This window comes from Rattus norvegicus, chromosome 4 (genome assembly GCF_021556685.1).
Source record: "Rattus norvegicus strain SHRSP/BbbUtx chromosome 4, alternate assembly SHRSP_T2T, whole genome shotgun sequence".
Taxonomy (NCBI): Eukaryota; Metazoa; Chordata; class Mammalia; order Rodentia; family Muridae; genus Rattus; species Rattus norvegicus.
Window position 1 is genome coordinate 162,474,142 of NC_141537.1, and position 13,093 is coordinate 162,487,234.

General features: G+C 48.0%; 1 protein-coding gene across 4 annotated transcripts in view; it reads left to right on the forward strand.

The window, feature by feature from the left end:
* Positions 1–13,093, forward strand: part of Cracr2a (calcium release activated channel regulator 2A) — a 113,963-nt gene that overhangs the window by 39,387 nt on the left and 61,483 nt on the right. For all 4 annotated transcript variants that reach the window (NM_001431846.1, NM_001431848.1, XM_087658924.1 and 1 more), the window contains 4 exon segments: positions 5,157–5,396; positions 8,467–8,578; positions 9,953–10,136; positions 12,898–13,044. In NM_001431846.1, the coding sequence (NP_001418775.1) occupies positions 5,187–5,396; positions 8,467–8,578; positions 9,953–10,136; positions 12,898–13,044 (653 nt within the window). In that variant the 5' untranslated portion in view covers positions 5,157–5,186.

Consider the following 13,093-nt stretch of genomic DNA (forward strand, 5'->3'; position numbering starts at 1 on the left):
CTCTTGGCTTTGCCTCTGTGGACCAAATACCTCCAGTACCCCGAGTCTGGTTTATAAGAAGCACAGATTCAGGCCATGAGAGCACCCAGGAGCCCAGCAATGGTGCACAGATGTTCCAGGGCACCTGACTGGAGCATCAATCCATTATTATTGGTCTGGGACCTGACCGTTTATCAGTTCCGCCGCGCTGATGTAAGTCTCTTCAAAGCCATGATCAAATGCATAGTCCTCGTCTGTGAAGCAGAGAGGGCGTGCGTTTTCCTGCTTACATCACAGCATGTTTGCAAAATCAAAAGGCGGCGTGTGTAGATCCCTGCCGACAAGATGTTATGCAGAAGCAGAAGCTGAGCGCACCTTCCCCTCATCCACATGGAATCTACACTAGCACTCGGGCCTCTCCAAGCTCCTGTCTTGCAGGCATCAGAGCTGACAGCCTTTGAAAGGAGCTTGTTCACATTAAGAAGAAAGCAGCCATTCTTCTAATGTTGATAAATTTTGCAGCAGTTTCTTTAATATATACCAGCTGCCTTGAAACACATCTAATTAGGCAGCAGATAGCTGACTGGGACTGCAGTTGGCTTTGATGTGCTCATCAGTGTTGGGGAGGAGGTATTGGGAAGCTAATCATAATAGGACTTAGCTCTTATAAAATACCTTTTATCTTCAAAGCGGTTTACAACCACTAATTATTACAAGAATTAGGGTGAATAGCAACCGTCTTGGTGAGACCTGAAGCCATTAGCAAGGGCCTTTAATGTATCTTATAATAGATCAGGGGAGAGTGCAGGGGGGTGTTTAAGAACAGCTGTCCGGACCTGGAAGAATTATTTTATAGAGGTAAGACAGCTGTTCCCTGTCTCCCTGGAGGCTAGAGCATGGAAATTGGACCTAATTTGAGGAGAAAGGATGCCTACTGGAGGATTTCATAAAGCTATGGCAGGCTGCCTGGGAAAGATGGTCTTTATCAAAGGTGCCTGCACACACCTGACCCCTTCAGGGGCCTGTCCCTTGCTGGTGGTAGTGGTCTGAGGTCACTTCACTATGTTTTGTCCAGCTGGAGAGTCCGTGTCACTTAATCAATCTTGATTTTTGTCTCTTCATGTGTTTGCTCTCTTTCCCTCTTTAGATATACACATTCTATCTCTCTATGTATCTATATATCTCTCTCACTTATATACAGATACATATGTACAGATACACATATACATATACATATACATATACATATACATATACATATACATATACATATACATATACATATACATATACATATTCATGTTGGGGAGGTTTGGGAAGCACAGCCTTGCTGGAGGAAGTCCAGTCCATCACTTTGTGATTGACAAGTCTTCCCCACTTCCAGTTTTCCTTTTCCGCTTTGTGCTTGCTTGCGGTTTAAAATATCTGAGCTCTCAGCTTCTTGCTCCAGCTGCCACACCTGCCTCTTGCTACCGTGCCTCCCCACCATGACGAATTCTTATCCCTCTGAAATTATAAGTGAAAATAAACTCCCATTTCTGTAAGTTGCCTTGGTCATGGCATTTCATCCCAGCAACAGAATGGTTATTAATGGATACAATATTACATATACATATATGTATGTATAGATATATATACATGCACACACACACACACACACACATATACATATCTGCCTTTTGGAAATACAATTGAGGAGGAGGAGGAAGCCAGTTTGATATCAGCAACAGTAATAGTGATAACGGCCACCTCTGGTCAGGTAGTAGCCAGGAGAACCTATGGAAGATCTGGTGAAAGAGATCAGCTTGTCGAGTCTCCCAAACAAATGCAAACCCATGTGTAGCAAATCCCTTCATTCTCTTTGATGGTAGTTTTACTTCCCAGCTCTCCCTGCCCTGTCTCCTGCATTTTACAGATGGGAAACGGGAATCGTGAAGATGTCACCTAACTCCTTTAGTGTCACACAGATAGGCAGTGGTGGAGGCAGGACCTGGGGTAGCTCGGGCTCTCCCCACTCTTCTGTGTCACCTCCCGGAAGCTCAGGTGTGATGGCCACTTCACACTTCATTCTCTCCCTAGCAACAAAGCAGGGTGTGTGTGTGTGTGTGTGTGTGTGTGTGTGTGTGTGTGTGTGTGTGTGTGTGTGGTATGCTGTTTGGCAAGAGTTGCCTGCCTTCAGTCCTGACAGCTCTAAGGTTGTCATTGGGAACTTGGGGTCCCACTGCCCGTGGGATTCTCTTCCCACTGAAACCTGGATTGTTCAAGAGATTTGAATGGCTCTCAGGGAAACTTTGGGCTTTGATCTCCTAGCTGCTTGCTACAGAAGGGATTCGAGAGGAATCAGTGTGATTTAGTGACGCCTTCAAGTTGGCAGCAGGTACAGTGTTGAGAGAAATACCAGCTGAAGCCAGATTAGGAGAGACATTCACTTTAACCCCTCAGGAGGGCTTTAGGTTTGATCTACAAACTTTCTGATTGCACACTTAAGCTGCTAGAATTACTCTGGGTTCCTGGGAAATCTCCCCAGAAATGTTTAAGGACTGGATAATTTCCATCTGGATGGGAAGTGTTTACAGGGAATTATTCTGGAGGAAAAGAATGGTTTAGAAACTTAGCTGCAGACAGGTACAAAGTATGTTCAGCTAAGGGAATTAACTCAGTGATAGGGTGTGCTTAGCATGGGCAAGGCCTTAGGTAGGTTCGGTCTCCAGTCAGGAAGAAAGAAAGAAGGGAGGGAGAGGGAGGGAGAGAAGGAGGAAGGAAGACTGGAAAGGGGGAAGAACTTAGCTTATCTTTTTTGTAACTGTATTGTCTCCTGGTCTAATAAAAAAAATCTTTCAATTTCAAAAATGTACGCATGTATACGTACACATGCCACTGTATGGGTGTGGAGGTCAGAGGATAGATTTGTGGGGTCAGTGCTCCCCTGCCTGCCACCTTTACCTGGGTCCTGGGAATTGAACTCCAGTTACCACACTCTCATGGCAGTGCATTTACCCACTGGGCTACCTCACCACCTTCTCCAAAGGAAAATCATGGAGACATCTATCTCCAAGATGAAGGCTTCCTTGGGCTCCATCCATGTGGGAGATAGCTGAGTGTAGGACAGGGTTCCACTTTACTTTTGTTATTGTGTCCCCCATTGCCTTTGGAAAACCCACACAAGCTGTGCAAAGACTTCGAATCAGTGCACGGGCTTCAGGGGCAGGGAGAGAAGGCCGGATGCCAGTAGATACGTGGCCTTCTGTGGGACCTCTGCCCTGCTTCTGTATGCTTACCTGTGGGTCACAATTCCTTGGTGGGGGGACATACATCAGATATCCTGCATACCAGATATTCATTACAATTTATAGCAGTAGCAAAATTACAGTTATTAAGTAACAATAAAATCATTTTATGGTTGGGGGTCGCTATGAGGAGCTGTATTAAAGGGTCGCAGCATTAGGAAGGTGGAGAAACACTGGGTTAAGGGCTACACAGTCTGGAAGTTTCCACAGGGAAATTGCTTCATTTTCAGCTGTTTTTTTTTCTCCTTGACAGAGTTGAATGTCAAAGACTTGGGGTTCTCAGTTAAATACAGTAGACTAGTGGAGGGGCATGGCTAGTGGACCACAACACCAGCTGCTCTGTCAGAGGACCCACATTTGCTTCTCAGCACCCACATGGCCCCTCATAACCACCTGTAACTCCAGTTCCAGGGCACCCAAGGTCTTCTTCTGGCCTCGATGAACACTGCACACCTGTAGTGTACAGACATACATGCAGACAAGGCAACTATACACATAAAATTATATATGCATATATGCACACAGTACACTGCGCTGTATTATTTAGGCCTGAGGGAACAGAATAAGACTGTGGCCCCAACACAACAATAATTCCCCATTTTCTTCCCCCTCCTTCTCCATACACTCACTGAGTTACTGGCATACAGGAAGCTGCATGCCTTTGAAGTCTGTACCTTGACAAATTTTGACATAGTTGTATGCGTATACATACGTGTGTGTGTGTGTGTGTGTGTGTGTGTGTGTGTGTGTGCATGAATGGCATCAGTGTTTTATATGTGGGGGATCTCCATCCAAGTAAGCATGGGAAGTATTGAAGAATATGTGTGCACTGAATAGGTGTGAACTTTTCCCATCGTTTTCCCCTAGACAATACAGTGTAAGGACTGTAACGCATAACACACTGTAACGGGTATTATAAGCCATGTCTAGACGGCCTATAGTAGGATACAGGTGTGGTGATACACATCTGTGCTCCCAGCACGTGGAAGACGGAGGCAGAAGAATTATGAATATGAGGTCAACTTGGGTTACACTGTGAGGCCCTGTCTCTAAATAAATACAATATGTGGTACAATACTTATATATTATGTATAGACACAGCCTCGTTTTTATATAAGGAACTTAAGCTCTCACAGATTTTTGAGCATAGTGACGAATCTGGGGCAAGAGTTCAGGGATGCTGAGAGACCGCTGTGGATCAATGAATAAGTCACTATAAACCTTGGATTCAGATATCACTCTCACGGAGTGAAGGCAGTGGTCATGTTCACCTCTACCCTAGATCTCCCCTCGCCTCTTTCTCATCCCTCCACACCCTACAGCATTTTCCTATTAGGACCGTCTCCATTCTCCATAAAACGTGATCAAATGCAATAATAAAGTTGGACAGACAACTGTAAATGTGTGTAAGGGTAGCGGGCGTCATGTGTCCTTCCTCGGTTTCCTGTGTTTGTGTGATTATTTTGAAATGAATCCAAGCTGGTCACTCAAGATCCAGTTCATCCCCTAGTTGTACTGCAATTTATGCATCCGTCTCCTTCAGTGTTGTGTGGTTGTGTAAGTTCAGAGTTTGTAGGGCATCCTGTAGCCTGCCTCCCTGTGTATCCGTCTGTCTCTTTCAGTGTTGTGGGGTGTTTTTTTTTAAGTCCACCTCCTTTCAATCTCCATGCGTTTCTTCCCTTCCCTCTTGATTCTCTCTCGTTCAATGGACTGGCTGATCTATCACTGCAGATCACAATGATCCTGAGCGCCGATAGCTAGGAGCCGGTTGCTAAGAGATGTCCAGGACATGCCAGCGACCAGCTCTGCGCCTCGTTTTTCTCCCCTTCTGCTCTTTTTCTGTCTCACTCCACCCTCGTCACATGTCTGTTTCCCACCTCCCCTGTTCAGGTTCTGAAGATAAAGAAGTCCACAGGTCTGATGGCCACCCCGAGTGGAAGAGAAGACTCCAGCTCCCAGGCACCCTGTCATGGGGAGCAGGGAAGTGAAGCCTGCGTGGAGGAGCTGGACCACCCAGAGAGGCTGGAGGCGGAGGTGCCGGACCAGAGTGTCATGTGGAAGAAAGCACAGGAATTCTTCCAGACCTGTGACTCCGAGGGCAAGGGCTTCATTGCTAGGACAGACTTGCAGGTGAGGGGGTCCCCACTTGGAGCTGCGTGTGGGCTGCCTGGCAGGAGTAGCCTCTCCAGGAAAGACCTCCACATCTTTGCTCTGGAGGGGTTGTCAATATGCACTGTGTAGGGAACCTGGTCTCTGTTCATTCCGTGCTCAGCCCTTACCTGCTGTTGGGCTCTTTGCCTTCCCTGACTCCGTGACACCCAAGGTAATAGGATCTGGTGAGGGTAACATGACGGAACAAATATAACACAGGTGGCTGGGGCTCCGTTGATACAGTACCTGTCTGGCCAGCATTCATGAGGCCCCAACTTTGATCTCTAGCACCACATAAACCTACCTAAATGGGGTACAGCGGCACATATGGCAAACCCAGCTACCTAAGGAGGTTGAGGCAGAACTGTTGGTTCAGAGACAGTGGGTACCTCAGTGAGATCTGGTCTCAAAAGTAAAATTAAAACGGTTCTGGGGATATAGCTCACTATTAGAGCGATTCCCTGGCATCTCTAAGTTCACGGGTTCAAATATTTCAAAATTACCAAAGTACGAAACTACAAAATAAAAAAAAAAGGTCGCTTATGAAATGCCTCTTAAACTTTATGTAATTTCTTGTGTGTCCCTATGACTCTTCCTTTGATCATTTTTCAGCCCCTTTAAACATAAAAGACCGTTCTCACTTCACTGTCCATACAAACCTAGGCAACGGCCAGGTTCAGCATTGGGGTGGCGTGCACTGGACAGTCCTACCTTGTTCCCCCACCCTCTCGACTGCTCCTGAGAATGAAATGGTTCGTTCCCAGAGGTTGATGAGACCTCATCTATACCAAGCGATCTACTAAGGCCAAGCACATGACAGCATACCATGGGGCAGAGACAGGTAGCCTCAGCTCTCCCAAGGATGCTCAGAATAGCTGACCCAAAGCACAGGCAAACATCAGGTGTGTTCCAACAGCTGAGGGTGTCCAACTGGCCCCAGCTTCTCCTTCAGTGAGCGTCACTTGGGCATGTGTGAAACTGTGCGACCGTGTGCTTCAGGAAGGCGGCTGCGCCTGAGTGTAAACAATCCTCCCTGGGTTCACACTACCAACAATCTTGGTATCATGCCTGTGTGTTCTTTGTATGTAGGTGTGGAGAGCGAAAGGCAGCTTGGGGCTCCAGCCGACCTTGGTGTTTCCTTCCTCATCTTTTCCAGCTGAAGTATAAAGGAAGCTATCGCTCTTCTGCCAGACCCAGCAGGCTGAAGCTGACTAGGGAGGAAGCAAATCTAATCCCAAAGAAAGCCTTGGGATCCAGTTGTTGGGAGCTAGGGAAATTTCATCCCACCTCTTCGGGGGGAGGTGTCTTTCATTTCTAATGGAGTGGATATGCACCCTGCTTGCAGAATCAACGCTCTCCTCCCCTGAATTCTCCCCCTGTGGTTCTTGCCACAGCTGGTTTATGGACTGTTCGTGCCTGCTCTGCAGCTGAGCTTCTGGAGTCTTTGCACACACACTTCCCTCTCCTTCCTTTCTTGAAAAACCCATTCATATTTAATTCGGTTCTTCCAAGTGGCTTTCTCATCAGCCTCTCTTCCCACTTGGTCATGTGTCCTAGATGCCGACATTAATGCACAGCCAAGTGAGGCTTTATGGCTCATCAGCTAAAAGACCACGAGCCCAGTGCTCCCTGCAGGTGTGTCATAGGCTGTCACACCTGCAGACTCTGAGTGTCCACATGTGTGTCCACTTTCCTTCCTACGAAGCCCCGGGCACGCTGCGTGTGTGCCGAGGCTGTCAGTCACCTGCACAGAAGTAGTTTGTGCAGCTGGCCCCTGGGTTCCTGAGGAAGGAGGAGAGCCAGCTGAGAGGTAACAAGTCTCTTGGGGATCCTCACTTGGAGATGGATTGTTAGGTACAGGAGGACTCTTGCTTTGGCCTAAGGCCATTTCACACCAGACAGACAGACGCCAGAGGGAAGTGTCAACAGCTCAGCTACCTCGTCCCTCATGCTGTCAGTGGGTACAGGCTTTAAACCCCCAAAGCCCTCCCCAGTGACCTACCTCCGCCCGCTAGACCCCACAACCTCCCAAAACAGAGCCATCGGCTAGGGGACCAAGTGTTTAATTCTCATGAGCTTGTGGGGGACATTTTACATTCCTATCAGAGCCAATGGGGAGGAGGGATTGTGGGACACTGGGGGTGGGTCACCTGCAGTAAGGAGCATCCTCAGATCTAAAGAACAAAATATGGCTATAACTACTTACAAGAGTAGTTAGTGCTGGGGCTGTGGGATAGGAGGCCTCCATTAAGAAAGACCCGCACATGGGGGCGGGGGGGCAACATGGCTCAGGAGAGAGGGTACACAAAGGAATAGACCAGGAAGCAGTGCCACCAACCTGGCCTCTCCTGGTGGCCCTGTGAACCCCTGTCTCTCCTAGTCTCTGTCCTTTCCTACTACTTTTTAACTGGGGGCGCGGTACCGGGGGTCAAGCCTGGGTCCTTGTGTAGGCTACACACATTCTTTACCATTCAACTACATCCTCAGTCCTGTGTCTTACTTTTTATTTTGAAACAGTCTCAGGAAGTTACCTAGGCTGGCCTTGAACCTGGAATTCTCCTGCCTCAACCTCCCTAGCAGCTAGGATTCCAGGCCCTACCCACCCTCATGCTTTGATTTAGTGGTTTCCAGATGTCAGGATTTGTGTCTGAACCTTCTCATCTGTGATCTCACATTACTTCAGAACACAGCATCCTCTAGGCATTTACCTAGAACTAGGCAGTCCTGGATAGCATTGGTCCTTCACAGTGCTAGGGGCACCTGCTTTGAAGTCAGAGCTGGGTTTGACTTTTTTGGCTATGTGACTCTGGGGCTGGCAATTTACCTTTAAACTTCATCTTTAAAAAAGGAATAGTAGTATCTACCTCAAAGGGGTATTATGTGAATTAAATGCTAATAAGATGTGTACAGGCATACGATTCTCTATAAATTGCATAGAAAGGACTAACATGGTAAGAAAGAGGATACCCCTGCTTTTTGAGGCCAGAGCCAAGCTCTAGGCCCCCATGACCATCAACATGTGGACATATGCAGTCTGGATTGCTTTCAGAGGCTGCATAAGGAGTTGCCCCTGAGTCTTGAAGAACTGGAAGATGTGTTTGATGCCCTGGATGCCGACAGCAATGGTTTTCTGACCCCAGAAGAGTTCGCCACTGGATTTAGTAAGTTCTGGTGGGTGCTGAGGACCCAGGTCTGGGAGGCTCCCTGCCGCTGTGTAATGTAGTTTCCTGCCCCCTTCAACATGCTTGGACTGTCTGCAGAGCATCTCTGCTTTCCCTTTGTGAGTGCAGAGCCTGGAGTTGTGGTGAGGTAGGCACACGAAAAGAGCCCCCCTTGACCATTAGAACCATGGCATCCTCTGTGCCCATGAACTATCACTGCTAGGGCTCCTACATGGGAGCTCAGATGTTTGGCATCACCAGGAAACTGTGTCAGGATTTTCAGCCCCATCTTTCCTGCTCTGAGAGACAAAATAACCTTGCAAAAAGATGTCCTAACTGGATAGCCCAGCTTAAGTCTGGCTGAGTCTTTTGAGTTTAAGAGTCTTTTGCTTTTAGAGACAGCAGCTGTCAGAGACATTTCTAGGTTTAAATAGCACTGTCTTCCTCAAGGTCACAAGCAGGAAAGAGAACTAAGGCCTAGGAGCATGATAACGAATTCAGATCCTACCCTCAGATGAGGTAAACCAGTAGGCTAATTTCCCATCTATCTGCTGCCTGCAAAGAGTGGTGTGATTTCCTTAAATATATCAGATGACTTTCCTGACCCTTTCCTGGAACTTACTATTGACTTGAGGGGGTAGGACAGATTGCTGTCGCACCAGCCAGTGTGAATATAGAGAAAGTTGCCTATATGTGTGAGGTAGTGCTGTTAGCGGGGGTGCCAAGGCAGGCTGCTGGTAAGTATTGGAGGGAACGAGCTTATTGCTTATTACAGAAGCAGAAAAGACATGCTTTTCTCCCCCTCCCTCTCCCCCTCTTCCCCTTCCCCTTCCCCTTCCCCTTCCTCCTCCTCCTCCTCCTCCTCCTCCTCCTCCTCCTCCTCCTCCTCCTCCTCCTCCTCCTCCTCCTCCTCCTCCTCCTCCTCCTCCTCTTCTTCTTCTTCTTCTTCTTCTTCTTCTTCTTCTTCTTCTTCTTCTTCTTCTTCTTCTTCTTCTTCTTCTTCTTCTTCTTCTTCTTCTTCTTCTTCTTCATTTTGGTAGTATTAATGAAGATTAAACCCAGGGACCTGCTTATGTTAGGCAAATGCTCTACCACTGACCCACATCCTCCAAAGATAACATGCTCTACATCCATCTCAGAGACCCACTAAGGAGCCAGCTTACTTCCCAGCCACTATCTCCAGGTTCTGGGATCTCTGTCAGAATGCAGTGGAAGATCAAAGAACACAAACTCAGTGTCCATGGACCTTTGCTATAGAGGGATCCCCTTTTGCTTCTCTAGGGCAAACCTCACATGAATCCCAGAAACAGAACAAGCCAAGTCCTCCCTGGGCTGAGGATATCTGACTCACATGCTTGTTCTCTACTCTCCTAGGTCACTTTTTCTTCAGTCAAAATAGCCAAAGAGAGGAGGATGCCGGCCAGCAGGTGGTCCAGCTCCAAGAGGAAAAAGTGTATCAGTCTAGAGGGGAGGAGGATATGGGAGGTGTGGACCAAGATGAAGAGGCACAGTTTCAGATGCTGATGGACAGACTTGGAGCCCAGAAAATTCTGGATGAGTAAGTCATATTGAGCACCACACTTTCCTACTCTCTGTGTCCCATGCTCTCACCACTGTCCTCACTTCCTGCTGTTCATCCTCATCATCTCCAGCCTTGGATCCATTCACCTTGCAAAGGACGACCCTCATCAGAGGCAGCTTGGATGTGTGTTCATGAAAGATGGTGTCTTAGGGTTTCTATTGCTATGATGAAACGTCATAACCATGGAAACTCACATAAAGAAAAATATTTAAATTTTTAAATATTCTAAACTGGCTTACAGTTCAGAGGTCCGTTATTGTCATTGAGAGAAACATGGTGGCATACATGCAGACATGATGCAGGAGAAGGAGCTGAAAGTTCTGCATCTTGATCCACAGGAAGAGAACTGGCTTGAGCTTCTGAGACCTAAAAGCCTACTCCCTGGTCATGTACCTTCTCCAAAAGAACCACACCTACTCCGAGGCCACACCTCCTAATAGTACCTGATAGTACCACTCCCAGGGAGCCTATGGGGGTCATTTTTTCTCAAACTATCACAAATGGGAATGGTTTAATGACTGGAAAGTGACCCTACAAGATCAGCAGAGAAGAAAGAACCTTGATCACAACACAGGTGAGAACGGATGGCAAAAGAGTATGTCAAGCAGGAAGGAGCCAGGCCAAGACCCAGGAGAAAGTCTGCTGGTGGAGGAGGTTAGAGGATAGGAAGTGAAACTTGCCACCATCAGCAGGGCAGGAATGGCAGCTGTGAATGGGCCCAGGAAGATGCTTAGGGCTGAGAGGGAAGAGACATAGGCAGTCTTTGGGAAAGCTCATTAGTCCCACTTGTAACTCATCTTCACCAAGGACAAGAGTTCAGAGCCGGGTACCACTGCCAGGGACTCCATGAAGCCTCCTGCTGCAAGACAAGAAGGGAGAGGGCACTGCCAAGGGCAGGCCACTGTCACAAATGGCAGGGACTGTCAGCCACCTTCTTGAAGGGGTCTCGGGTCAGTGCTCACTGGATGTCACAGTGAGGGACATGTTGAATGCTGTGTAGAACTGAGATAAAATAATATGTCTAGTAGATGGTTTCTAGAATAGCATGTGAAGACTAACACAGAAGATAAGGTTCCTGTCCTTACTAATGAGGGCTCACGCTACAGCTTGAGGGACCTGTTCATGTCAGAACCACAGGCAGACACAGCAGGTTGGAATGGCTTCCAAACTGTCTATTACTCAACAGAGGGATGTGAATTCTTCTAGAAGCAGAGATGGACTGGTTGACCTCCTTGGGCCTCTCTAACCTATACTGCTTGGTGGTTCCACAAGGGGTAGCTTCCGGAAGTGAGCATCCAGACCCACAGACTCTTAGAGGTCTGGTGGGATGATTTTGCCAATTACCACCCTATGACATTTCATTGGGAGTTGAAAGACTTGACCTGTCTCCATTACTTTGATGTTTCTGTGGACCGATAAAAACAGCTAAAGGGAAGGGAGATTGATTTTGCCTGAGGGTTTTCAAGCCATCATGGCCAGGAAGGCATGGATGGAGGACTGATGAATAGATGAGCAGATGGGTAATTGATTGGATGGCCTAGATGAATAGGCAGATGTTTGAATGGCCTAGAAGTAAGACAGTACAGAAAGGAAGGACAAAGGGGAAGGAGAGGGGGAAGGAGAGGGGAAGGAGAAGGGAAAGGAGAGGGGAAGGAGAGTGGGAAGGAGAGGGGAGAAGGAGAGGGGGAAGGAGAGGGGAAGGAGAAGGGGAAGAAGGAGAAAGAAGTGAGTGGATTCAGCCAGCAGTGGTTGCTTCTGTTGGATGCAGAGTCATGTCTATGCCATGAGGACACTATTGGCGCGACCTGACACATCACTTCTGAGCAAAGCTTCTGAAATACAGTGTTTACAATGGCCAGAAGAATTTTCTCCTTTATCCAGGGAGCTGCTGGCCCTGCCCTCTGATCATATCGGCTCTAGGATTTAGTGGGGCATGAGTTGGATTTCTGTTTGACATACCGAAGTCATGGCTGTAGACTTTCGAGGGTGGCTCTCCACCTTCTCCTCTTGGTGGCAAGGGTCATCAAGACCTGTCTCTCTGATGTTCCTGTAGGGTCGTGTTCACCCTCACGTGCCTGTGTCTGGGTGATTCTTGTGACTTTTCACTCTGCACCTGCACACCTCTGAGTCTGGCTTGCCACTGTCTGCGTCTCTTTGTCCTTCAGCCTCGCTCTTTCCCTTCCTTTCCCCTGTCAGTCACTCCTAGTGCCACCAGGCCCCCATGGGATGCTGCTGCATATTTGCCTCCCTTTCCAGCAGTGACAAGCGCATTCTACCATCCATAAAACAGCATGTTTAACTCTCAACAGTGAGGATATCTTTCCCAGGGGCGACCATCTCTCTCTAGCATCTTGGTGTTGGTCCTACCCAACTGCCTCCAGCATCCTCACAGTATTGAGATGCTGGCAAGTGCGTTGCCACATGTGCTTGATGCAGCAAGCCTGATAGGAGCATCACAGGGAAGGAAGCAGCAAAATGAGAGACCAGCACAGGAGTCAGGCTGCTGGGCCTGCACTCTGGCACTGTACCAGGAATGGTCACTTATCACAGCTCTCTCCCAGGTAATAGTGGGGATGGATAGAGGCATTATGCAGAAAACACTCTGTGCCATAAACTCCAGTGATCTAGGGTGATGAGGATGGTGTTCCCAGCTGTCTACTCCCCTGTCTGGAACCCCCATGTTTCCCAAAGAGCCTCACTTACCCACTCCCTATTCATGTTTCTCCTCCCTTCACAGTGAAAGTGATGTCAGGCAACTGTGGCTGCAGTTGAAGAAGGATGAGCCTCACCTGCTGTCCAACTTCGAAGACCTCCTCACCACAATCTTCACTCAGCTCCAAGAAGCCCACGAGCAGAAGAATGAACTGGAATGTGCCCTCAGAAAGTAGGTGTTCGTCTCCTCTGGTGTGGGTTGCATGTTCTCTCCTCCTGCT